At 48.9% G+C, this 26,834-nt stretch overlaps 1 protein-coding gene and 2 long non-coding RNA genes across 4 annotated transcripts in view; 1 reads left to right on the plus strand and 2 right to left on the minus strand.

Moving 5' to 3' along the window:
• The window catches only part of LOC127671250 (uncharacterized), a 29,282-nt gene extending 22,749 nt beyond the window's left edge, over window positions 1-6,533 (minus strand). The window contains exon 1 of the long non-coding RNA XR_007974709.1: window positions 6,236-6,533. This is a non-coding gene — a long non-coding RNA (uncharacterized LOC127671250). The remainder of the gene's footprint in view (window positions 1-6,235) is intronic.
• Window positions 5,850-7,814, plus strand: LOC127671245 (uncharacterized). Its single transcript, XR_007974704.1, has 2 exons — window positions 5,850-6,073; window positions 7,554-7,814. It is a non-coding gene; the product is annotated as an uncharacterized LOC127671245 (long non-coding RNA).
• Window positions 7,815-18,785: 10,971 nt separating this feature from the next.
• Window positions 18,786-26,318, minus strand: LOC127682781 (protein FAM187B-like). Of its 2 annotated transcripts, none has more exons than XM_052179411.1 (2): window positions 25,609-26,318; window positions 18,786-19,505 (listed from the first exon to the last, which is right to left on the minus strand). In XM_052179411.1, exons 1-2 carry the CDS (start codon window positions 26,316-26,318, stop codon window positions 19,118-19,120), a joined length of 1,098 nt encoding a protein of 365 aa, XP_052035371.1. In that variant the 3' UTR covers window positions 18,786-19,117. The 2 variants fall into 2 exon arrangements, with proteins under 2 accessions (XP_052035371.1, XP_052035378.1); XM_052179418.1 differs by lacking the exon at window positions 25,609-26,318 and adding an exon at window positions 21,459-21,624.
• Between the last annotated feature and the right edge of the window lie 516 nt (window positions 26,319-26,834).

The raw sequence follows: 26,834 nt of genomic DNA on the forward strand, positions 1-26,834 counted from the left end.
TTCCAGACAGAGGGAAGAGCAACCACAGAAGCAGAGGCCAGAAGGAGCTTGGTAAGTCTGAACCAAAAAGAGGAAGAGAGGATGAGGTGGGTAGGGAGAGGGGAGGGAAGGAGAGGAAGGGGGAGGAGAAAGGAAGGGATGATGGGGGAGGGGAAGGGAAGGAAGAGTGCGGAGGGAGGCAAGGATTTACAAGGGATGTTCTTTAGGTAGCCAAGCTACCTCTGGGTGTGATGCCCACTTGTGATCCTAGTACATGAGATGCAGTGTGAGTTTGACCCCAGCCTGGGCTGCATGATGAGGCCCTGTCTGAGAAGAGGGAAGGGGAGGAGAAAGGGAAGGACAAAGAGAAGGAAGGGAGGGAGGGAGGGCAGGAAATGAAGAGCACCCCCTCCTTCCTGTCCTGGCAGATGACTTTATCCACCCCCACCACTTCTTCTTTAGCTTCCCTTTATACTCAACTCATGAGCATCTTCTGAACAGTCAAGGGTCTTTGCACAGTCCTAGCCTATGGCATTCATCAATCCAGCCATCATTCATATATCTGTTTATCATCCATCCATCATCTGTCATCCACCCATCACCCATTCATCCATCCACCCATCCACCCATCCACCCATCCATCCATCCATCCATCCACCCATCACCCATCCATCCATCCACCCATCACCCATCCATCCATCATCCATCCATCCATCATCCATCCATCACCCATCAATCCATCCACCCATACATCTATCATCCATCCATCATCTATTATCATCCATCACCCACCCACCCATCCATCCATCATCCGTCCATCCCTGCTGCCCACCATGTTTTCTGATGGATCACCCCCTACTGATTTTCCGCAGGTCTTTTGTCCCATCCTTTTTACTTCTTGTGATGCCTCTCTGAGAAGCCTTCCCTGATTAGTCCTGTGTTCCTGCCAGCTCTTCATGCTCAAACAGAACATAACCTGTGCTGTCTCTGTGAGTGAACTGCCTGCCTCATGCATTCAATTCTTCCAGCCTCTCCTGGGCAGTGGTGGCACATGCCTTTAATTCCAGCACTTGGGAGGCAGAGGCAGGCGGATTTCTGAATTTGAGGCCAGCCTGGTCTACAGAGTGAGCTCCAGGACAGCCAGGGATACACAGAGAAACCCTGTCTTGAAAAACAAAAACAAAACAACAACAAAAATTCTTCCAGCCTCTCCTCTCCTTGGACACAACCAATCCCACTCTCCAGATCTCAAATGAGCATGTTGTCCAAGTGACCAATGGGAGAGATAAGTGCAGGAAAGATCTGGAAAGTGAACTTTTGGTGCTAAAGTAAGGTTGGGGTTGCTGGAGGCCATGTTTGCCTCTAGGAAGGGAGAATATAGAGGGATGCTGGATGGATGGATGCTAGATGGATGTCTAGGACAGAATCAACGTTGAAGAAGGGAAAAGAGGGCTGAGAAGAACAGAGGGGAGGGGAGGAGAGGGCTGAGGAGGACAGAGGGAAGGGGAGCTCAGTGAGTTACATAACTGCTTGGATCCAGCTGTTCCTGAAACACATGCTCTCTTGAGATTTCTATAAAAACCAATAAATTCTCTTCTGTGCTGGATTTCCATCACTTCTGATAGAAAACCTGATTCCTGATAAAGCCTCCGAGATCTGCAGAAGCTAGCTGTAGCTGAGGTCCTCTAACCTGGAGGGATGTGGGCAGAGGCTTCCTTCTCTCAGAAACCACTCCTACCCCAGGGACTACAGCTCACTGAGACCTGAGCATTTGACTTTCACTCAACCTGGGGCTGCAAGTCAGAGTTGAGGTGCAAGGTCGGAGGTCAAAGGCTGCAGAAGTAGCCGGGAGGTATGGAGCAGGGAGCTCAGGGCTTTGCATTCATAAGCAAGTCCATTTGCCTTGATTTTTCTTTCCAGGGATAGCCCTAACTTTATTAGCATGCTTATTAATTCTGGCAGCTATTCAGGAAAGGTAACCTCCATCCCTGTGTGATTCACCCACCCCACATACTTGTCTCCTTAGTGGTGATTGATTGTGGAAAAGGTTGTCGTCCATGCTGGCCAAGAAGATGGAAAGAGAATCCTACTGGGGCTGGTGGATAAGAGGCATTAGAGGAGAAACGTTTTTGTTTTTAAAAAGTAGTGTGGTCAGGGGTAGGGAATGAGTGGTGCTGGAGAGATGGTTCAGCCCTTAAAAGGGCTGCTCTTCCAGAGGACCAAATTTAGTTCCCAGCACCCACATGGTGACTCACAACCATCTGTAACTCCAGTTCCAGGGGATATGAGTCCTTCTTCTGGTCTCTGCAGGCACTAGCCATGCATGTGGTGCACATACACACACACACACACACACACACACACACACACACACACACAGTTAAAATAAATATATTTTAAAAAGTCATATAAGAGAAATCCAGGTATAGTGATACACATCTGTGATCCCAGAACTTCCAAGTTCAAGACAAGTTCAGGTATAGCGTAGGCTACTTAGTGAGATTCTTTCTCAAAAGAAAAAGTTAAAACATGGCTGAAAGCATGACTTAGTGGTAGAGCCCCTGCCTAGAATCTCCCAGTGAGGGGCCGAGGGTGTGGCTCAGTGGTAGAGCCCCTGCCTAGAATTCCCCAGTGAGGGGATGGGGCGGCGTGGCTCAGTTTTACAGCACCTCCCTAGCACCCACCAGGCCACCTGGGTTCTGTCTGCAGTACTAAAAAGAAAAAAAAATCTCCTCTTTCCCTCCTTCCCTCTTTCTTTCCCTCTCTCCCTCTCTCCTTCCTTCCCTTCCTCCCTCCCAACAACCATGTGAGAATCAATAGCTTCTCTGGCGCTCTCTCCAACTCCTCCTCTACCGCAGACTGACATCTTTTCTTTTCTCCCATCTGTGTGGGAGGTTAAGAGGATGGTAATAACATTTTTCTGATTTTGCAGAGGAAAAGAAAACCCTAATATTTACCCCTCTGAATCTACACGCCAATTTCAATATTATTCTCAGGGCAAGAGATTATGAAGGAAGACAACTGTTCCCAAACACAGCTTTGTAAAACTCAAGTTTCATTTTACAAGATGAGCTGAGTTCTCTAAAGCTCCCTGGTCCTACAAGAACATGGCTGTGTGGGATGTGGGCAGGTGTGTTTGCAGAGGCCAGAGGAGAACACTGAGTATTCTCTATCATTTTCTGCCTTACACCCTTGAGGCAGGATCTCACTGAACCTGAAGCAAGGGTAGAGGTCTGTCAGCTCCAGCCGACTTGTCTCTGCCTCATCATTTTATGTAGTAATTTTCTCTGAGTTGAAAACTCCTTAAGACTCAGGAAGAAAACAACTCAAAAGTCTCAGGAAGCTCCTAAATGTGAGCAGGTACAAAAGTTTCCTCCCCACTCTGCAGGAAATAAACAATAAGAATGCTAAGGAAAGGAGACTCTCTGATCTGTTGAGTTCTCTGTGAGTCACAAAGGGAGCCTCTGGTTGCAGCTTTGGTAGTCATCACTCCATGTAGTGGACATGGTGATGCAGGTGCTTCTGAGTCTTGCATGCTCATATAAGTGACTCCAATCAACTCCCCACTTCACCAAGTTGGACTTCACAGTGACAGACAGCTATTTTGGTCTGTGTTGCTGTAGAGGTTTGAATAGGAATGGCTCCCATAGACTAATGCATTTGAATGCTTGGAGCACAGGGAGTGGCTCTATTAGGAGGTGTGGCCTTGTTGGAGGAAATGTGTCACTATGGGGGTGGGCTTTGAGATCTCCTATGTTCAAGCTCCACCCAGTATGGCAGAAGCTCCACCCAGTGTGGTAAACAGTCTTTGTCTACCCTCTGTGCAGCCAGATGTAGAACTCTCAGATACCTCTCCACCACACATCTGCCCGTGTGCCGCCATGCTTCCCACCATGATGACAGTGGACGAAATCTCTGAAATGTAAGCCAGCCCCAAGGAAATGCTTTCCTTTATAAGAGTTGTGTCTCTTCACAGGAAAGAACACTAACTTCACAGCAAAGCCAGGTGGGCTCCTTATCTGGGCTGAGTAGATACTTGTTGAGGTCTCCCCTTTAATTAACTACCATGGAGAACAAAATCCAAGAAGCTGAACACTTAGAAGAAGGAGGGAAGATAGACAAAGTAAAAATTGAGCAATAAATATATAAATATGGTTGTAGTACTTTGTATCCATGCAAAGTGACGACTTGGCACCATGGCAAACATTTTGCCCTCTGAGGGACAACATAACATGCCAAAGAGACTGAGTCTGTAAGGATGCTTCTCAGTCAGCGCACCCTCCAGCGGGGAGCTTTCTCCCCGCCCTGAGACTACCTGTATTGTAAAATAAAAGTCTCCTTAGTCCTTTGGAATTCTTTCCTCCCTCATTTACACACAAGAGCTTATCACATGACGTAGGCAGGTGAGTGATACCCATGAAATGTGGATAAACTAGTATAACGAAGGAAATTAAACATGTGGCTCCGATGAGTGGCCTCTCCGAGGATGCTCCTAGCTGGCCACATTGAAGGTCCTTCCTGCCCAGTTGTGGATAATAAAGGGGACCCCATTTAGAAGGGAACTGTAAATGGTGGTTTTCCCTAGCACTGTCCCAGTTTATTTACTATTATTGTGACAAACACCATGACCAAAGGAACTTGGTGAGGAAATAAATTTCACCTCACAGATTATAACCCATCACCGAGAGAAATCAGGGCTAGAACCTAGAGGCAGGGGCTGATGCAGAGGCCATGAAGGAGCACTGCTTACCAGCTTGCTCCTCGCAGCTCGCTCAGCCTGCCTTCTTATAGAACCCAGGACCACTTGCTTAGGGATGACACTGCCCACAGCGGGCTGGGTCCTCTCCCACCAACCGTTGATCAAAGAAACGCCCACAGAATTGTATACAGGCCAATCTGACAGGGGCATTTTCTCAAGAGAAGAGGTTCCTCTTCTCAGGTGACTCTAGCTTGTGTCAAGTTGGCTAGAAACAAACAGGTAAAGCACCAACCACAAAGTCTAATGATTGCTGCTATGACAGCTTATTGTCAACCCTGATAATTCAACAGTAAAGTTGTAAGAATAGCAGAGCCTCTGGGGTGCACCAGGGTTGGGGATGATCTTGGATGAAACATAAGATAGCTTTATAGCTGGTAGAAATGTTATCATGACAGGGTTTAGATTATGTAAATGGTTGCCAGGTCAGAGCTCACACAGTGTGTACATTTTTTTATTGTTTTATTTTTTTGTGGTGCTAGGGATTAAACATAGGGCTTTGCACATATTAGGTAAGGACTTAGTCACTGAGCCACGCCCTCAGCCTCTCACTGGAAGATTCTAGGCCTGTGTTCTACCCCTGAGCCACACCCACAACCCGTCTGGGGTTTTCTATGCAGGGGCTCTACCACTGAGCCAGCCCTAGCCCCTCACTGGGGTATTCTAGGCAGGGGCTCTACCATTGAGCTACACCCCCAGCCCCTCACTGGGGGATTCTATTCAGGGGCTCTACCACTGAGCCACGCCCCCAGCCCCTTGCTGGGGGATTCTAGGCAGGTAATCTACTACTGAGTCATGCCCTCTGAGTCCAATTCTGTCCTTGAACATGTCAAGGATAATTAATAGAAAAACATAAGTATGATCACCTTTGACAAGCCATTTCCAGCCCACTAGTCCAGTGGCGCACAGCTGTGGGTACTATGGTTTGTGTCAGTTAACTCATTTCTCCTCTCATCTAACTTGAAAGGTACGTGTGGGTCTTCAACAGATCACTGTGCCCCAGCAGGGTACATGGGAAGGGCTGGGCAGCAAATGGAAACCTGCCTTCGGAAACAGGAAGTCAACAAAGAAAGGCTTTGTGGGTAACAGATGAGTCACATACCAAAGGCGTAAACATCTTGCTATGAAAATCGCTCACCACAGAAGCCAGGCCTGTTGCTGGCCTGGGAGGAAGGAAGGGGTGGTTAGGGAAGAGATGGAGTGGCATGCCCTGTGATAAGGCCAGGAGGCCGAGGCCAGGAGGCTGGAACCTGCAGGGCCCCGTCTGTGCTTGGCCTCACTTGTCAAGCACCCACATTCTCCTTACAATGGCTGAAGCCAGGGACATCAGACCCAGAGGTGAGGACCAAGGCTTGGGGACCGGCCTGGGAGCTCAGAAGCATGGCCTCCTAAGACATGGAATATTCCATACCCATTGTCTTGTTAAGGTTTTATGCTGTGGACAGACATCACGACCAAGGCAACTCTTCTAAGGACAACATTTAATTGGTGCTAGCTTACTGGTTCAGAGATTCAGTCCATCATCAAGGCAGGAACATGGCAGCATCCAGGCAGGCATGGTGCAGGCAGAGCTGAGAGTTCTATATCTTCATCCACAGGCCTCTAAGAGAAGACTGACTTCCAGGCAGCTAGGATGAGGGTCTTAAAATCCACGCCCACAGTGACACACCTACTCCTTAGGCCACACCTCCTAATAGTGCCACTCCCTGGGCCAAGCATGTACAAACCATCACACCTCTTCAGCCAGGTAGAGATCTCCAGAGGCAGGCTGAATGGCCACAGCTCACCAGCTACAGGAAACATCTACAAAGCCTGTGCCCACATGTGTCCCTCCTCTCCTCCTCCCACATAAGAAGGCACAAGCACTAACCTTCCTTCACATCCAGAAACACAGAGACAAAGAAAGATGATGTATCCTGTCCCTGAGGACCACCCAACATCAGACTGTCCTCCGCGAGAACTGCCGACTCATTTCTCATGCCCTCTCTTGGCCTTGAGCCACACGGAACCTGGCATGGGTGAGGGCAACGGCAGCACAATCCTAAGGGCACCAGAGACACCAAGGATGGACCACACAGTCACCTGGTGGTTGTGTGTGCCTGGCCTCCATCTGTAGAGTGGGGCTGTCAGTGAGATTTGCTAGAGTCCACCAAAGCCTCATGGGAACCTCACCTGGATTTTTTTTAATCATGAGAGCCCCTTAAATACCAGATCTTGCGACAAATAGCATGTTAGCCTCCATAAAAGAAGTAAACTGGGCAGAGCAAGCCACCTCTGTAGTTATAGCTACCATTCTGGAGGTTGAGGTACGGGGGTGGTGTGGTGGGGAAATCACTTGAGCTACGAGGTGGGTGACCACACCAGGCAACATAATTAAACCCTATTTAAACAACCACAGAAGAAGTAACAATCTAGGTGTGGGAATATACACCAGTAATTCCAACATTCCAGATTCTGAGTTCAAGGCTAGCCTGTGCTTACATAGTGGGACCCTGGAGAGAGGCGGGAGGAGGGAGAGGGATGGAGAGGGAAGGAGGGAGGGAGAAAGGTAGATGTAAGAGAGAGAAAGAGAGAGAGAGAGAAGAGGGAAGACCTTGAAGAGATAGGAAGGGCAACATGTTACCAATAAAGAGGAAGACGTTGAGACGGGAGGGAAGCTGGAGGTAGGTAAAGGAAAACAAGAAAGCCTGGCATGGGTGGACTATTTCCAGAGAATTCTGGGGAAAAGACTCCAGTCACCTAAGGAGCTGTTGACCATTTGCTGATCAGAGGCCATTTGGTGATCAACGGTCTCTATGATTTATTTCTGTTTCTCCAGCCTGTGGCTACAAGGAACGAGGAAGCAGCCACACCTCTCCGAGACTCAGTCTCCCCACTGGAAAAGGGGGAGCACAGTCTCCACATCCGCCGGGTGACTGGAGAAGCTGAGCCGTGCAGCCGACCTCGATCTTACCCCTGTGCAGCAGCAGGCGGCTTTCCACACAGAGGTGCCGCCTTGTCCACCCAGCTCACGCTTGGCAGACAAATCAAAAGGCTATAAATAGACACGTCTCAGTTCTCATAAATGGGTTAAATATGACTTGGCATCCTGCCCAGGCTTCCTGTCAGGCCCGTGGGCAGGGACTGTTCTCAGCAGGGGTCCGATAGGCGTCAAGGTCACTTGTGGTGGAGAAGGCGGGGACTGGAACTGTGTCCAGGTGATGTCCCTCCTAGACACAGGCTGCTGCCAGCCCTCCTGACCACAGCCCCGCCCAGTGACTCAGGCTGGGCCACTGGCCCGGTTGCCTGGACTCACCTCTCTGGCTCAGCCTGCATTAGGCCAGCCTGTCTGCAAATGAGTCTTGGGACTCTGGGCAGGCACTGAGGGGGTGGGGAAAGAAGCAGGAGGAGGCATAGTGGTCTGGGAGCACCTGGGCTGTCCTGGGATCCCCCGCCCATCTGACGTCAGGAAGATCTCAGAAGTGGAGCTCGCCCCTGACACCCTGACGTGCAGAAGTACATTCTGACCATGGCACTGTCAGGTCCCCAGGGCCTGGGTTCAAGTCCCACCTGCCTCAGTTTCCCCATCTGTGGAAAACAAAATAACAGGACCTCCCTAAGAGGGCAAAGGGATTCCTGGCTGTTGGCATAGAGTTGGGACAGAGCATCTGCTCTGGATGGGAGTGGAGTACAACACTACTAATTTTTGTTTGAGTTTTCAGACACTGTCTTACAGTAGAGCCTCTTGCTAGCCTGGGGACCACTATGTAGCTCAGGCTGGTCTCAAACTCATGAGGTCCACCTGAGCTCTGAGATTAGAAGCATGCACCACCCTGCCCTGTACTGGTGTTATTCATTTATTTTTATTTTTGTGTAGGTGTGTGTGTACCTCTGCTTGTCTGTATATGGACCACATGCAAACAATGTCAGAGTATCCCAGAAAAGGATTTTTGGATCCCCTGGAACTGGGGTTAGAGAAGATTTGAGCGCCCTGTGGGTGCTGGGGATCAAACCCAGGTCTTTGGCAAGAACATCAAGTGCTGTTAACTGCTGAGCCAACTCAGTCATTAATTTGAGACAGGGTCTCACTGTGACCTAGGTTGGCCTTGGCCTCGCAATCCTGACCCTCCTGGATGCTGGGAATATAGGTGGGTGCCACTCTGCTTGGAGTAATATGACTGTTTCTTTCATCTATAACTGTATGGTGCTCTTAAGCAAGGACTGTAATATAGATAAAGGGAAGGCATGTCTGTAATTGCTGTGGTTGGTAGGTATAGACAGGAGGGTCAGGAGTTCAAACTCTCATGCTAGGCTACATAGCAAAGTCAATGCTGGGCTACGGGTGACCTTCTCTGAAGCAGAAAATAAACAAATGAAGGTAATATTCTAAAGCCACCAAATTGGGTTCAGTACCCTGACCCAGTACTTCCAACTAGTGTACTCTTAGATGTGGATTTAATTTCTCCATGTTGCTATTAATCATCTGTAAAATGAGAATGCTGGTTATTTACGATGTGCAATGAAAGTTAATACTCTGTACTAGTTAGCCTTCATTGTCAACTTAACACAGCCTAGACTCCTCTGAAAGGAGAAACCTCAGCTGGGAAATTGCCTGGGTCAGACTGGCCTGTGGCCATGTCTATAGGGGGTTTGTCTTGATTGATAATTGATGTGGGAGGGAGCAGCCCACCATGGGCAGCACCATCCCTAGGCATAAAAATCTAGCTGAGCATGGTGAACCTGAGAGCAAGCCAGCAGTGTCCCTCCGTGGTTGTCACTTCAAGCTCCTTGACTTCCTACCTTGACTTCCCTCAACGGTGAACTATAACCTACAAGTGTAAGCCAAATAACCAGTTCCCTCCCCAGGCTGCTTTTAGTCAGTGTTTTATGACAGCAACAGAAAGGAAACCAAAACACTCTGTAGTTAGAACAGTGCTCAGCACACAGTAATTGCCCAGCTATGATTATGGACACTGTTGGTCACATTGATCTAAAGGTTTGCTCTATCTCCGTTGAGACTGCCAGGCCATGACGTAGCTGGAACTCAGGGGGGATGACTTCACGTCTCTCTAGAAGTGTCTGAATAACAACAAAGGCATGCAGGAAATCACGCCTGGGTCAGATAGGCAGATTGGGGGAGACAGCTCAGGAGATCTGAAGCTCTGGATCTAACTGTGCCTGACTCCTCTGTGAGCCCTTCTCAGCTTAAACTGTTTTGCTTGGATTTCTGTTCCATGTAGCACATACATCCTGGCCTTATAGAAAGCTACTGAGGGTCTCTGCACATAAGGAAGGACCACACGGAAGGCAGGACAGGGTTGGGAGGGGTGAGGGGGTGTGGGAGGGCAGGTCAAGATCCACAGGCTGGTGGGGCAGTGTGTCTGTGTTGGGGGTTCCCAGCTGGGTCAACTTCCTTCCTATAGAGAGAGCCTGAAGAATGCACACACACATACACACACACACACACACACACACACAGCCTTTCTGTGTGACACTGACCACTTGTCTATCACAAGGTAGTGTCTATTTCCTTACCCTTGTGCCAGCCGTTATAACTTGTCTGGGCAGCAGACAGTGGAGTGCATGGGCAGTTTTGCAATTTCTATTCTCTTGGCCTCTTGCCATGACCTTGTGAATATGACCAGGCAGGCTAGCCTGTTGGGGAAGTTTGGGAGGACTGGATGCTCCCCACATGGGCGCCCCATGTACCCTCCTGAAGCACAGCTACCCAGAGATGACGACGTAGCTGTGAAGGAGCTGGGCCAGACCCTAAGAAGTGCCCAGCGGGATGACTCAGGTTTTCACCCTGTGACATACATACCGAAGAAAAACAACTTAATGGCAGATGGATGTATTATGGTTCAGGGTTTGAGAAATCTTGGTTTGTGGCGGGCTGGCCCAGTTGCCTTCAGACAAGGCACAGCACATGGTGGCAGGAGGTTAGAAGAGGAGAGAGGTGATTGGTCCATGGCAATCAGGAAAGGGAAAGAAGGGGGGAAGTGAGAAGGGAGAGGAGAGGGAAGGGGAGGGCAGGGGAAGGGAGGGAACTGGAAGGGAGGAGGGAGAAAGGGAGGAGAAAAGGAGGGGAAGACAGGGGAGGGAAGGGAAAGGAGGGAATGGGAGGAGAGAGGGAGAGAGGAGAGGAGAGGAGAGGAGAGGAGAGGAGAGGAGAGGAGAGGAGAGGAGAGGAGAGGAGAGGAGAGGAGAGGACAACAATTTGAATCTCCCAAGGACACTCTGCTAAGCAAGCTACTTCCTCAGACCAGACCCCACTTTCTATTTCCACCATTTTCTAAGGTTGTTACCTAGAAATCACGGCTGTAAAGATGGCCCAATGTATAAAAGTTCCTGCTCTGCCAGTGCGTGGACCCGAGTTTGAATTCCAGGACCCATCTTAAAAAGCTAGATTTGACTGCTCATGCCTGTAGTACCTGCACGGTGGGCAGAGACTGGTGGGCCCCAAAAGCTCACCTGCCAGCCAGTGAGGCTGAAACAATGAATTTCTGGTTCCACCATCGATCCTGCCCCAAGGCTATATGGAGGAAGAGTGACAGGGAAAAATCCCCAATCCTGCTCTGAGTTCTGCATATGTGCAGAAGGTTGTGCACACCCACGTGCTCACAGTCTATGACATCATCCGTGGGTGAATCCACCCATCAGCTCAGGCGCTCATGACCCAGTCACCTCCCTAGAGTTGCATCTGAAAGCTGGATTGTGCATGCCCACATGCTCACAATCGATGATGTCAATCTATGACATCATCTGTGGGCGAGTCCACCCATCAGCTCAGACGCTCATGACCCAGTCACATCCCTAGGGTTGCATCTGAAAGCTGGAGACCAGGCCATCTTGGGGACGCTTCAGCTCTAGTGCAGACTACCAGCTGAGCCCAGCCTGTAGCAAGTCAGCCCTGCACCAAGATGGGGAAGCACTTTCCTACTAGTTGAAGAGGATAAATGTGAGCTGGTCTCCTATGTGGTTATAGGTAATTATTACATCTGGTTCATTCCAGTGCTATCAGGTGTTAGAAATATCATCTGATGCCGGGTGGTGATGGTGCGTACCTTTAATCCCAGCACCTGGGAGACAGAGGCAGGGGAATCTCTTTTGAGTTTGAGGTCTACAAAGCAGGTTCCAGAACAGCCAGGGCTGTTACACAAAGAAACCTATCTCAAAAAAAATCACACACACATACACACATACACACACACAGACATACATATATACACACACACATCTCCTCTGATGGTTTCTTTTCAAAGGTGTCTGTAGCCAACTTAGGTCCAGCTCCTAGCAATGGGAACATTAGACCGTTGCCAGTAGTGCTAGTTTGGCTATTTCCCACCATCTAAACTTTTTACTAAGTGTACTGGCTAGTTTTGTGTGTCAACTTGACACAGGCTGGAGTTATCACAGAGAAAGGAGTTTCAGAAGAGGAAGTGCCTCCATGAGATCCAGCTGTGGGGCATTTTCTTGATTAGTGATCAAGGGGGGAGGGGCCCTTGTGGGTGGTGCCTTCCCTGGGCTGGTAGTCTTGGGTTCTATAAGAGAGCAGGCTTGAGCAAGCCAGGGGAAGCAAGGCAGTAAGAAATATCCCTCCATGGCCTCTGCATCAGCTCCTGCTTCCTGACCTGCTTGAGTTCCAGTCCTGACTTCCTTTAGTGATGAACTGCAATGTGGACGTGTAAGTTCAATAAACCCTTTCCTCCCTAACTTGTTTCTTGGTCATGATGTTTGTGCAGGAATAGAAACCCTAAGACACTAAGTAACTCCCCACTCCCCTTACTCCCCCCATCATGCCCCCACACACATACAAGTAAGAAGTTGAGAATAGAAAGAAAGAAAAAAAAAAAAAACAGCCAAAGGCAAGTAAGTGGTAGTGGTGGCACACGCCTTTAATCTCAGCACTTGGGAGGCAGAGGCAGTGGATCTCTGAAAATCTAAGGCCAGCCTGGTCTACAGAGTGAGTTCCAGGACAGCCAGAGCTACATAAAGAAACCCTGGTTTGTTTTTGTTTTTGTTTTTGTTTTTTGGGGGGGGGTCTTGCTTGCCTACAAGGTCATGCATCTGATAAATGTTAAACATGGAACAGGAAATTTTCTCAACAGCTAAGAGTAGGCACTGCTTTGCAGAGATCCTGAGTTTGGATCCCAGCACCCACCTGGAGTTGCTTACAACTGCCTGTAATTCCATTCCCAGGGGATTAGATGCCTTCTTCTGGCCTCTGGGAGCACTGCAAGCATGTGGTAGACAAATCTTTAAAATAAAATAGTGGAGCTGGAGAGATGACTCAGTGGTTAAGAACACCAGCTGCTCTTGTCAAGGACCTGGGTTCAATTCCCAGCATGGCAGCTCCCAACTACCTCTAATTGCAGTCCCAGGAGACCCAATGCCCTCAGCTAGCTTCTTTGAGCACCGCATGCATGTGGTACACAGACATGCATTCATATACATGAATGAAAATAAAATTAGAGTGCAGTGTTGGCACACACTCTCAATCCAGCACTGGGGAGGCACAGGCAGGTGGGGCTTTGTGAGTTTAGGGCTAGCCTGATCTACACATTAAGTTCTGTGTCTCTTAGGGCTACATTGTAAGATCCTGTCTCAGAAAATAGAATTATGGAATCTCAAAAGAAAATTTAAAAACAAAATAACTGAGTCTGATTTGGCTGTCTCCTGAGAGGCCCCACCAGAGTCTTACAAATACAGAGGAAGATGCTCACAGTCAACCATTGGACTGAGTGCGGGGTCCCCAATAGAGGAATTAGAGAAAGGACTGAAGGAGCTTAAGGGGTTTGAAACCTCATAGGAAGAACAACAATATCAACCAACCCAACTCCCCAGAGCTCCCAGGGACTAAGCCATCAACCAAGAAGTACACATGGCTCCAGCTGCATATGTAGCAGAGGATTGCCCTGTCAGGCATCAGTGGGAGGGGAGACCCTTGGTCCTGTGAAGGCTCAATAGGTGCTCCTGTGTAGGGGAATTGAGGGCAGGGAGGCAGGAGTAGAGTGGGTGGAGGAACACCCTCATGGAAGCAGAGGGAGGGAAGATGGGATAGGGGGTTTTCTGGAAGGGGGGACTGGGAAAGGGGATAACATTTGAAATGTAAATAAAGAAAATATCCAATAAAAACATAAACAAACAAAAAATAACCATGAGGCTGGGAAAATGGCAGAGCAGTTGTGAGCCCACACTGCCAAGGACCCTAGTTTGGTTCCCAATCACCTATAGCTCACAATCACCTATAGCTCCTGCAACAGAGGGAACCAATAACTCTGATGTCTGCGGCCACCTGCACTCAAGTGCACACATGTAGGCTTAGATTTTTCAAAATCTACTTTTAGAAGTAGATATTTAGAAATAACAGTTTTCAAATCCTTCAGCATCCCCTTCTAGCCCTCCATCCAAACAAAGGTAGGGGAGAAAATATGCTAAATAGGACAAGGGGATGTGGACCTGTTTAGAAGTAGTTCTTTGGGGCAATTCCAATCTCTGTTGTCAGGATACCAGCAGTCCAGTTCAGCAGTGTCAGGACACCAAACCCAAATCAGCAGTGGTGGCAGGATCCAGCAGAAACAGCCAGGCTCCCCGCTGAATCAACCGGAGTCAGTGGGAGTGACCAGAACCAGCCAGGATGCCAGGAGGAGTTCCCTGCTGTGCCAATCTCACCGAAGTGAAGACCAGCAAAGACCAACAAAGAGCCACAGCTCCCCATCACTGTGCGCCATCACTGTCTGTTGAGTCCCACTTATGCCCTCTCCAAACACCATGAGTCCTCCCTCTGGTCTAACCTCAGCAAAACACCATGTGAGTCTGCATCACATGACACAACCAGAAACTTCCACACACATGTAGACACACACACACACACACACACAAATGATAAAAAAATATTTAAAATCACAGTAAACAGGATGTAAAGTGTAGTAATGAAGTCATGTATGGATTCTTGTTGAGAAGAAGACAAATGTAAGCTACAGAAAGCTGTGGTCGATGCACAGGATTCTCCCGGTTACCCGGAGTGGGGAGCAAGGACCCCGTGTTAGGCCTATTACCTGTTCTCTGTGCTCGATCATCATGCATGCCATTGTGGGCTGATGCCTTACACCTTCCAAAATCCTGAACTTTAGTCCCAGACCCCACCCTGGAGACACTGTTAGGTTGCACTGAGCCCCTGCTCCCCACCCCACGTGGCCTTGAAACTTTTTGTTTTCTTGGCTGCACGTCACCACCTTGGACAGGGCTGGGTTGCCCTGCTGGAAAGACCACACTGCAAACTTTGTGAATGGCATTGACAGCCAGCCTGTGAGGGCTAGCTCATCAACTTGATTGGATAAAAAAACCTCCTGGGAGATTAGTGGGCCCACTTCTGAATGTGTCTGTGAGGCTGTTTCCAGGGACAGACTGTGAAAGGTCTGACCTCATCCATGGTTTAACCGATGGAGAGGCTCAACGTTTAAAAAGAGAAAGCAAGAGAGGTGGCTGGGTGGTTAAGAGCGATGACTGAGGCTGGAGAGATGGCTCAGCAGGTAAGAGCACTGGCTGCTCTTCCAAAGGTCCTGAGTTCAAATCCCAGCACCCACATGGTGGCTTAAAACCATTCGTAAAGAGATCTGACGACCTGCCGGGCGGTAGTGGCGCACGCCTGTAATCCCAGCACTCTGGGAGGCAGAGGCAGGCAGATTTCTGAGTTCAAGGCCAGCCTGGTCTACAGAGTGAGTTCCAGGACAGCCAGGGGTATACAGAGAAACCCTGTCTCCAAAAAACCAAATCCAAAAAAACCAAAAAAAAAAAAAAAAAAAAAAAAAAAAAAAAAAAAAGAGCGCTGACTGACCTGGCCGAGCCACCCCCATTAGACAGCTCACAGCCACCTGTAACTCCAGCTGTGGGGGATGGGCAATCCTTTCCCAGCCTCCCCTGGCACCTGCACGCACATGACACGCATTCAAAGGCACACACACACTTTAAAAAATCAATAGACTCTTGGGGGGTAGTGTGTGGGGCAAGTGGAATCATGTCACTAGACAGAAAATCTGGTAAAGTCAAGCGGATTAAGAAATCCTGGCAGTAATTCTCATAATTGAGAACAGCAGGCGTTTGAACCTGCTCCTGACTGGATCCTTGTCGTGAAGCACGCAATCACGAAGCCCCGTGAAGAGGACCTTGACCACTGGTCACACAGCAGAGAGCCCAGAGTTCTCCATCCCAATGAGGTACATAGAAGGGCCCTGAGGGTTTGGCCAATAAGCTTCCCTTCCCAGATATTCCTTCCTGTGAAAAGTTATTTAATCTCCGGTCCACCCTGAGTAAGTGAGAAATGGTGGAATGCATCCATTCCCCACCATGAATGGGGAGAGGGGAGGGAGCCTTGGTTACCCAGCCCATCAGGGCTGACCTGGGCTCCTGGCACTCACCCAGAGCTAAACCAGATTCTTGCCCCGCCCCCACTCATCTCAGGCCTGTAGGCCTGTTCTCAACTCCTCCTGGTTCCCAGTGGCATCTGGGTGCCCACCTGGGCTCAGAAAGATAGTTAGCAGTTATGAGCACTAGCTGCTCTTCCAAAGGATAGAGACTCCTAGTATCCACATGGCAGATCCCAACCATCGACACTGTAGTCTCATGGACTCCCATGGCCTCTTTAGATGTGCAGACATGCATGCACATAGAACATGTATAAAATAATGCACAATATACAGTCAGAAGAGACAGTCCAGCATGTTAGGAAAGGCGCAGTGGCAGCAGCCTGTGGCAGCAGGCCACACTGCATCTGTAGTCGGGAAGCAGAGACAGATGGTCACTGGCAACTCTGCTTGTTCTCCCCTTTTATGGCCCGAAAACGCAGCCCCTGGAGTGGCAGCCACCCACAGTTAGAGTTAGGCTTCACTCGAAATCCTTAAGCAGACTCACACAGAGGTGCGTCTCCTAGGTGATTCTAAACCCATCGAGTTGACAGCCATGCTCAACCATCATGTCTAATCCACATAAAGCCCACACAGAGATGGGCACCAGGAGGTGGGAAGTCACAGAGGTCCCATTGTGGGGCTAAGATCTTCCACTTTGTTTAGAAACCTTCAGTGCTGTGTAGACGAGCCACTAACTCAACAAAGTGACTTCAATTGGTTGTCACTGTTACTTCTCAGGCGACTACAATGGGGGGCCACTGCAGGTAGAGAATACCTGGGGATTCCTGCTGGGGAGGGTGTTGGTGTATGCGTGTATGTGTGCATGTGTGCGTATACAGGTGTGTGTGCAGGTGTGTGTACAGGTATGTATGTACAGATATGTGCATGGGTGTATGTGCAGGTGTGTGTACAAGTGTGTATATGCAGGTGTATGTTCAGTGTGTGTACAAATGAGTGTGTAGGTGTGTATATACTGGTGTGTGTATACAGATGTGTGTAAGGGGGTGTGCAGGTGTGTGTACAGGTATGTATATACAGGTGTATGTGTATATACAAGTATGTGTGCAGATATGTATTACAGATATGTGTACAGGGGTGTGTGCAGGTGTGGGTACAAGTGTGTGTGCAAGTGTGTGTGGTGTGTGTGCAGGTGTGTGTGTACAGGTGTGTGCTCCCATGTGCATAGGACACAGTGTCCTGTGCTCTCTCGCTCTCTCCTTCTCGCTCTCCTACCTTATTCTCTTGAGACAGGATCTCTCACTGAACCCAGAGTTTGGCAGCCTGAAAACCCTATACCCCCAGTGTAGCCTGAGCCCAGCTCTGAGATTAAAAGCACACAACGGCCACACCATTTTTTTTTTATCATAGAACCAAACAAAATCCCCATGATCTTCCCCACTGAGCCAACTCCCCAACCCCTGCGGTCTCGTGAATGTCCCATCCAAACTCACTGTATGACCCCAGGCCCTAATGTACCTTCTGTGCCTTAATGGTCCCAGCTATAAAGCAAGCGGCCGCTGATAGTAACAGCTGACTAGTGGTGGCCTGTGGGGACATGATGTTTATGGAAAAGTTTATGTTTTGGCACACGAAGAAGCCAAAACTATTGACTATTTTTATCATTGTTATTCTCAGCTTCTGCCTCCCCAGCCAGTCCCAACTGATTCGAGGACTTTCTCTCCTTCTGCAGGAAGCTTTGAGTCTGTGGTGCCCCGCGACGCCTTGTGTGGTGTAGTGCATGGGGGAGCTTTACCCTGTTTTCCTGGGCCTGCAGTTTCCCTGGGAGCCCTTCCTAGGTGTCCTGTCAAGACTTCACCATGCATATTTAGGGCAATGAGTCTTAAGAGGCATTAATATTTCATGCCTTGCTCTCGTGTTCTGCTAAACCGTGTGTGTAGTTTCTGGGAACAGCCGGGCCCAGCCGTTCCTGCTGATCAGCTGAGCAGAGCCCAGCATCTCATCCCAGAGCGACACTGAAGGCTCTTCCCCCACAAGAATCTAGAACAATAACATGTGTCTAAGCTAAGGGGATGGTGTGTGTGTGTGTGTGTGTGTGTGTGTGTGGTGTGGTGTGTGTGTGTGTGTGGTGTGTGTGTGTGTGGGAGAGAGAGAGAGAGAGAGAGAGAGAGAGAGAGAGAGAGTCTGCGGTTAAGTCTGTGACATAAGAGGAAGATGCCCTGGCAGACAAGCAGGAGACAGCCCTGAGGATCTAGTGCAGACCGAGAGGGGGAAGAGGTGATGTTGGGAGGTGCCCATGCCTGTCCTCCATCTTGTCCCTGGAAGAGAGGGCTGAGTGACGAGGACACAATATACAATGGAGACACCTGTGGTGATGTTATCAATACCCCTTTCCAGTTGGCATGTCCCTCCCTGTGGCTGCCCAAACAGCAGCCATTCTCTGGGGAAGAGCAGACCTTTCGATGGAGCTGTCCACAACTTGTACAGAAAGTCTAAGAAAGCAGCTTCCATGAGTGACATCACCTAGGTGGGATCTCATGACATCACCCATGCTGGACCTTTGGGTGATGCAGCTACACTTTAGAATCACCCTCGCTCATACAAGCAACCCCCATTCTCCTGTAAGGAACTCCAATAAACTCACTAGTCCACCAAACCAGTTTTATGTAGTCATTTCTTTAGTCTGTCATTAGTGTCTGAGCTGGAATGAATTATGTGGTTGTTCATACCTCCCCAGAGAAAGTCACACCACACACCCTGAGGTTCCCTCCTTCCTTTTCTCCTTCTGAGGGACCTGAGAATTCCAAATATCCAATGACTAGACAGGCTTGCCTCAGTTTTCCTATCTGTACAATGGGGTGATCAATAGATTAGCCAAGTAGAGCATAGAACAAGAGGTGAAGAGGCCACTGGATTTTAATCCAGGTCTGTGTTAGCCCACACACCTCCAGGGCCTCGTGTAGTGTGCCTTATGGATAGCTAGAGCTAAGGATGGGACAGTGGAGAGATGCCAGGTCCTCTTGGCTACAGAAGGCTCAGTTTATTTCACCAGGAGAACCTGATTCCTCTTCTTGCCACAGACAGGATGGAAGACCACCTTACAGAGAAGTCCTCCGCCGGCCAGTATAGAGACAATCAACAGCATCAACTTCAAGCCCCTAAGAACGGAGTCTGCCTTGCCTGGCTGGATTCTGGACTGCCAAGGTTCCTGGGCTTTGGACTGTCTCTCAGCCTCCAGCAGATACGCAGAGGGTGTGGGGTTGAACTGGGCTATGAGTTCCTGTTCGACAAAACATCTGTAAGTGGCTGGCTGGAAGACCTTCAGGTGCTGGCCACCACTGTGCAGATCCATGACGGTGCTGATCTCCTGGCCAGAGAGCTGGTTCTGCCATGTCAGAGGGCTGTCGTCAGCTTCCCAGTGGACGGGCCTGCATGGGAGGAATGTGGGGTCAGAGTTCAGGGCCCTGGAGAGAACAGCTTCATGTCCTCTCCACAGAACACTATAAAAGTTACCAGTGGGGTGTTCAGAAGTCTGGCCTGGGAAGCACCTACCTCTGACTGGCTGGGTGGCCTGAGCCAAGGACTCTAGTTTCTCACGAGTAGCTCTCCTACACAGCACAATTTGTCCCCAAGCCCAGGCTAGCTAGACCTAGGTCTTGAGCTGGAATAGTGTCCACCCAAAACCTATGCATTTCCCAGAATCTCAGAATGAAACCTTATTTCGAAACTGGGTTATTGACAGTGTGTTGCGATGACATCATCTTGGGGCGGGGCGGGGGTAGATTGACCTTGAGGCCCTGTATGTCCACTGACCTTTTAGAGCCAAGGCAGATAAAGACACCTGGGATGAAAGCCAAGAAAATATGGAAGGAGGATAAGCAATGATGCTTCCAGCCCAGGAATGTCAAAGAGCTTCTGGTTCTCACAGAAGCTAGAAAGAAATCAGGAGCGGATGGTACCCAGCACCCGAGAGTGTGAGGAGGAGGAGCCGATATCCCCATGCAACCCCGACAGCCTGCTTCTGACGTCCAGGCTCCAATGTGGTGAGAAAATACAATTATCCATTATTGTTGTTGTTGTTGTTATCATTATTTGGCTTTGAGACAAGGTCTTATTATGTAGCCTTGACTAGCCTGGAACTCACAGGGATCCACCTGCCTCTGCCTCCCAGTGCTGGGATTAAAGGCGTACACCACCACGCCCAGCCAGTTCTATTCTCTTAAACTGTAGTACTTTGTGCTGGTAAATGAATACAACTCAGGGTCAGTCCGATTTCTCTTTGTGGGGCCAACATCTCTAAGAAAACATATTAAGGAAGCCAGGAAGCAGAGAGGAATGGGAAGGAGGTAGACACAAGTCCGTCTCTCGGGGACACCTCACTGGGTAGAGACAAGTCCGTCTCTCTTGGGCACGCCCCACTGACCTACTTCCTCCAGTTTAGTCCCCACTTTTTCTACCATCTCTCACATGTGCCATTCAATTATGACTCCATCAAGGAACTAACCTCAGGACCCAATCACTTCCCTAAAACCTGTCAGTTGGTAACTGAGCCCTTAACCCATGGGCTCTTGGGGGGGGGGGGGGGAACCCTTCAAATCAATACAGCAACAATTCACATTCGTCCTCCAACACATATGTAATTGTACACGTACATGCATACATGAATGTGAGGCCAAGAGTTCATGTCTAGCATCTTTATCAATCACTGTCTACCTTTATTTTCTTTTAAGGCTTCATTCATTCATTCATTATTTCTGTGTATGAGTGTTTTGTCTCCATCTACATGTATGCACCACACGTGTGTATACCAGGTCATTAGATCCTCTGCAACTGGAGCGATAGACAATTTTGAGTAGTCATGTGGGTTCTGGGAACTGAACCTGGGTCTTATGCAAAAGCACCAAGCACTCTTAACTGCCGAGCCATCACATCACGTGTATATGTCTGTGCATGCCTGGGCAGAGCGGCCAAAGAGCAAGGTCGCTCTGGAACTGGAGTTACAGGTAGTGGTGAGCCACCAGACACAGCTGCTGAGAGTCAAACCCGGGTCTGACAAGAATGGTAAGCACTCTTTACCGCGGAGCTGTTCCTCTAGATCCTCAACCTCTCTCCAAATTTCTGCTAGGCTGGCTAGCCAAGAGCTTCACGGATCCACCCATCTCTGCCCCACCCCCTCCAGCCATCGCTGCAGATGTACGCTCTCAGGCCTGGCAGGTGTTGGTGATCTGATCTCAACCCCCCACACTTGTCCAGAAGGCACGTTATGGGTAGGCGTGGCCCCAATATGGAGTTTTCTGACAGCAAGGCTGAGGGAGAAGCAGCCAACAGAGGCCAATTAGTGGCTGTCAGTGCATCAGCGCAGGGGCAAAAGAAAAACTTACTCTGCTGAAGACTCCCTGTCCCCAATATAACTGACAGCCAGAGGCAGGAGCAGGCAGCCTGAGCGTGTCATCACTGGGACACAGACAAGTTTCCACACCTCTGTAGAGACCAAGACCAGAGCAGACCTGACTTGGAACTTTCAGCAGTTTTTGCTAGGTCCAGGGTTCTTCCTTCTCCAGCCAGGTCTGATGACCCTACCCTGATAAAATGGTGCTGCTTCCTCCTTATTTGCTTAGGCACACTCAGCCAATCCAGATCCAGCTGGTACCCTGGGGCCTCTCTGAAATCAGCCTCTCTGCAGTTTTTCCAACAGCATGGCTGCAGGGGACAACAGAAGAGGGAGGGAGCAGAAAATTGTCTCTCAGAGACTCCTGGGAGCACATGAGCTCGCTCCAAGACTCTGGTTGCAGCTGCAGACAGAGGGACTATTGCCTGCCTCAGCTTCCAAGACTGCCCCAGACTCCTTTGGGCTACAGAATTTGTGCCTGCAGTGGCTTCCCATCCTCCGAGATCCACTACGTCAGAGACCAGCAGTGCCATGCTTTGAGACCTGCAAGTGCCCTAAACGTCTTCTGGGTTCCTCTGATCCTGCTGGATGCTTCTTCTGGCTCTGTCTACCTTCTGACACTGACAGAGAACACCACGGTCAGACTCAATTATGCTTAAACCAAAATTCCATACACCCGTGTCTTTCCTTCCCTATCTGGTCTCTCTATCCTGGACCTCTGTTTTACTTCAAGCACCTTCTACCAGATCCTTGGGAATCCCCAGGGCCCAGAGAAGTTAGCCACATTTGTGAAAGCAACCCAGCTTTCTGTGGCTTTAGGACTTGAGCTCCACAGAGCTGTGTGTGTGTGTGTGTGTGTGTGTGTGTGTGTGTGTGTGTGTGTGTGTGTGTGTGAAACACTGACAGCTGTGATACCTAGTATGGGTCATGACCCACTCAGAGACCCTCTGGCACAGGCACCCTGGCTCAGATTGGTGGCTTTGCGGAGTTCAGATCACCTATATCTTCCCGTTGCCTCTCTGGAAGACATCCCACAGTGGATGGTTGTGTGAAGCGTGAAATTGCTTGTGCGGGCACGACTTTCCTAGAAAATGGCTCTCCACAGTTACCGCCTTGTGTGTGGTCACACCGATGGGACTTGTTTGGGTCTCGTATACCGGCACTGTTAAGGGCATGCTGAGGGGAGGACCCGCAGAGGACAGGGAGGCCTTTGGGACTTGTGGGTGTCACCTCATTGTTGGGTTTTTTTTCTTTAGGGTGACATAATATCTGTCTACACTCAACCTCAAAACAGTTCACAGAGAATCACGGGAACCCCTTCCTCCTGCTCTGGCCTGTAGTGACACCCTTGATCCGTCCTCTGATCTACACCTTGAGGAGTCAAAAATTCAATGGGTGACAAAAAAAAAAAAAAAAAAAAAAAAGTTGGTGGCCAAAGACTCAAGTAAGGCAGAAAGAACACCTCATGCACATCTTGGTCTTGGGGGGAGAATGATGCTTTGGGGTCTTATCTAATCATTATGGTATTGATCAGCTTGAAGAGACAGCTCAGTGGGTAAGAACACTGGCTGCTCTTCCAGAGGACCTGGGTCCGGCTCCCAAACTCATGAGCATCTGTAACTCCAGTTCTAAGGGACCCAATGGCCTCTCTGTCCTTCTTAGGTAGCACAAACACACACACAGCACAGATACATACAGGCAGACAAAATACTCAGATATATCCCGTAAAAAAATATCTTTTCAAAGAAAAGGTAAGGGCTGGAGATCTCTCAGCAGTTAAGAGTTCTGACTGCTCTTCCAGTGGTCCTGAGTTCAATTCCCAGCAACCACATGGTGGCTCACAACCATCTGTAATGGGATCTGACGCCCTCTTCTGGTGTGTCTGAAGACAGACACAATGTACTCACATACATTAAATAAACAAATAAGTATATAATAAAAAGAGAAAGATTTGCTAGAAAGAAAGAAAGAAAGAAAGAAAGAAAGAAAGAAAGAAAGAAAGAAAGAAAGAAAGAAAGAAAGAAAGAAAGAAAGAAAGAAAAGGTATAATAGCTTACTGGGAAATTACTATGGCCTAACAGTTTGCTGCATCTCAGGGATATCTATTCTTGCTCTCTAAAGAAGGGGGTGTCAGGGTTGGAGAGAAGGTTCAGTGGTTAAGAGCACTGGGTGCTCTTTTAAAGGACTGAGATTCGGTTCCCAGTACCCACACGGCAGCTCAAAACCATGCACAACTCCAGTTCCAGGAGACCGGACACTCTTCTGTCTCCCAAGGGTCTCTCTCTCTCTCTCTCTCTCTCTCTCACACACACACACACACACACACTTTAAGTATTGCTACTAATTCTGAATATTTAAATATCACACGATCCATTAATAAACAACAAAAATGCTTCTCTTTGTCACCTAGGGCATATGTTAACTCATAGAATGAGTGAGACTGCTTTTCTTTGTGCTGACTATAATGACTTTATTTGTTCTAACAAAATGCTTAATAGCCTCAGCATTTTTTCCTTTTCATGTGTATGTGTGTGGTGTTTGTGTGTTGATGTGTAAGTGTTCACCTGTGTGCAGATGCGTACACATATGTGTTTGCCCAAAATTGATGTTGGAAATCTTTCTCAATTTTTTTCCTGCTTTGTTCATTGAAGCAGGGTCTCTCAGTAAAATCCAGAGCTCATCGACACGAGAACTCTCCCTATCCAGGGATAGCCAGGCTACTCTTTCTCCAAGGACTCCCTGTCTCCACTTTCCAAGGCTTAAAGAACAGATGAGCCTCCACACCCACCCAAGATTCACATGGGTTCCGAGGATTCGAATTCCTGTCTTACAGATTACACAAAGAGAATGTTTTAGCTGTTCAGATATCTTCCCACCTCCCAGTTTTTGCAGGCTAAAAAATGTAAAACATTAGTCTTATGAGATATGAACTCGTGAGGTATAGATAGATCTCGATGAGTCTGAGGCTAGTCTGGTCTATATTAGTTCCAGGATGGCCAGGGCAACACAGTTGAGACCCTGTCTCAAAAAGAAAGCAACCCCAAAACTAAACAAACAAGCAAATAAAACAAACAATTCGCTTTGGGGAACCACAGATATGATTGAGTGCTTAAGAACGCTTCTGCTCTTGCTGGGGACACAGGTTTGGTTCTCAGCACCCATGTCAGAGGGCTCAATATTGCCTAATTTGAGCTCCAGAGGATCTGACCTCTGCAGGTACCTTCAACTAACATACACATAACCACATACAGACACACACATGCAATTTAAAAGAATAGGAAATAATAGTGAATTTAGATATTCACATTGCTTTCAAAACATTCACAACCTTAGCTCACAAAACCCCCATAGTTCTCCCAGCTCTTAGTGATGTTACTCATAACCACAGGCTATTTCGGACGTAACGCTCCATTTAAAATGCTTTTAACAGGGAGTAATACTATAGATTCCTTTCTGTGAATATTACAAGCTGAGTTACACTATCAGCATTAAGCAGAAAGGCAGGACTTAACTGGAAGCCCTCAGTGAGGCAACGGGGGCCTCAACAAAAGCCTGCCCTTTGTTCGAACCAGCACCCTGAGTGATGTCAACCGTATTCACAGCCCAGAGAAAATTCCTGATTTATTTGGAAAGCCACGTTGCTAATGAGCAACACGGTTCCCTGAGTCTTTGAAGAACCTGACCATTTCAAACAATAAATGAATAGGTGTGAGACTCTTAAGAAAGCAAAGCAAAACAAAAAACCCTTTTCCCGGGCTGGAGAGATGGCTCAGCGGTTAAGAGCACTGACTGCTCTTCCAGAGGTCCTGAGTTCAATTCCCAGCAACCACATGGTGGCTTACAACCATCTGTAATGGGATCAGATGGCCTCTTCAGGTATGTCTGAAGACAGCTGCAGTGTACTCACATACATGAAATAAATGTTAAAAAAAACAACCTCTCTTCCATAGAACCTGAATCCTTTCGGACACACACTCTTGCTGTATGTTTCAGATTAAAGAGATGTGCCCAGCACCCCTTGCTTTGTCATTGCTTTCAACGGGCTGACCTACCAAGATGCCCCTGCTAGCCTGGCACAGATTCACCGTGAAGAACCTGGGGACAAGGGACCAGGGGCAGAGCTGGTGTAAAGGTCCCATCACCTGTAGATGGATGCGAAGGGACAGGTGAGCCTCGCAGATCCGGAATCCTCCTCCGTGAGCCTGAAGTTATCGAAGATGACGTAGTCTCCACCCGTCAGATGGCCTTGGCACTCCTCAAAGCAGATTTCCACCTGCATCTCAGGCCTCACTCGGCTGTAAAACACATTCGCGCCTCCCAGGTAGAGCCCACAGGGTACCGGCTTCTCCAGGGGTTCTTTGATGTAGCAGTAACCCAGGCGTTTGCGCTCGCCCTGTCTGTCACAGTTACTGCATCTCTGCCAAGGTCCCCACTCGGTATACACTACCTCTCTGTGACCCAGGTTCAGCGTCTCATTCATGAGGGGCTTCTGACTCAGATTTCTATGCGAGGCATGCAGCCTGGTGACATCCTGGAAATCAATCTTGTAACTGGTCACTAGGGTTCCATTCTTGTCTTGGCATTGGTAGAGGCCCGTGTCGGAGGGTAATGGGTTTTGGATATGGAGACCACCTTCTGGGCTCTTTCCTGCATTGGACAGGTTGATGGGCTTACCATCTCCGTTGCGCCCCGAGAAGAGCCAGTGTGTATCAGAGATCGGGCATTCCAGGAGAATATCGTTGTTAGAGAGGAGGGCCAGGAAGCATTCCTTGGCCTTGGGACAGCTGACAGAAATGTGGGGCCCCAACACTGGGACAGCAAGGCTGAGCAGTACCCACAGGATGGTAAGCATGGTGGACTGGGAAGATGGCTGCGCACTGGCCACCAGCCTGCACATTGTGAGGTCACTCATGAACTCAAGTCTCTCAACCTTTGGCAGTGAGGTGAACTTAGAGGCTAGGAGGCCACCCTTGGTGATGAGTTGCAATGTGATTTGCCTAGTAGGGTCTTTATCCCGTGCTGATCCGAGAGGTGAGCTTCAGGCCCAGGCACTGGCACCACACATGTGGGCATTAAGCAACGGTTCCTACATGTGTAGACTGTGTCCCAGACACAGCCTTACTGCATAGCCCTGGCTGGCCTGGAACTTACTGTGCAGCCCAGGCTGCTCTTGAACTCACAGAGATCTGCCTGGCTCTGCCTGCTGATGATGGGATTAAAGGTGTGCACCACCACACTCTACTTTTTATAAATCATCTTATTTTCGTGTGTGTGTGTGTGTGTGTGTGTGTGTGTGTGTGTGTGATAGAGACAGAGAGACAGAGGGAGACAGAGAGATAGAGAGACAGAGAGAGAGACAGAGAAGACA

This window comes from Apodemus sylvaticus, chromosome 1 (assembly GCF_947179515.1).
Source record: "Apodemus sylvaticus chromosome 1, mApoSyl1.1, whole genome shotgun sequence".
Lineage (NCBI taxonomy): Eukaryota > Metazoa > Chordata > Mammalia > Rodentia > Muridae > Apodemus > Apodemus sylvaticus.

Bases quoted from the DNA above. Each gene is read 5' to 3' on its own strand.
- LOC127682781 (XM_052179411.1), bottom strand. From the start codon at position 26,318: ATGCTTACCATCCTGTGGGTACTGCTCAGCCTTGCTGTCCCAGTGTTG. The intron at 19,506-25,608 runs GTGATGGGACCT...CCTCCCATGCAG, and splicing joins CCCTTCGCATCCATCTACAG to GCCCGTCCACTGGGAAGCTG.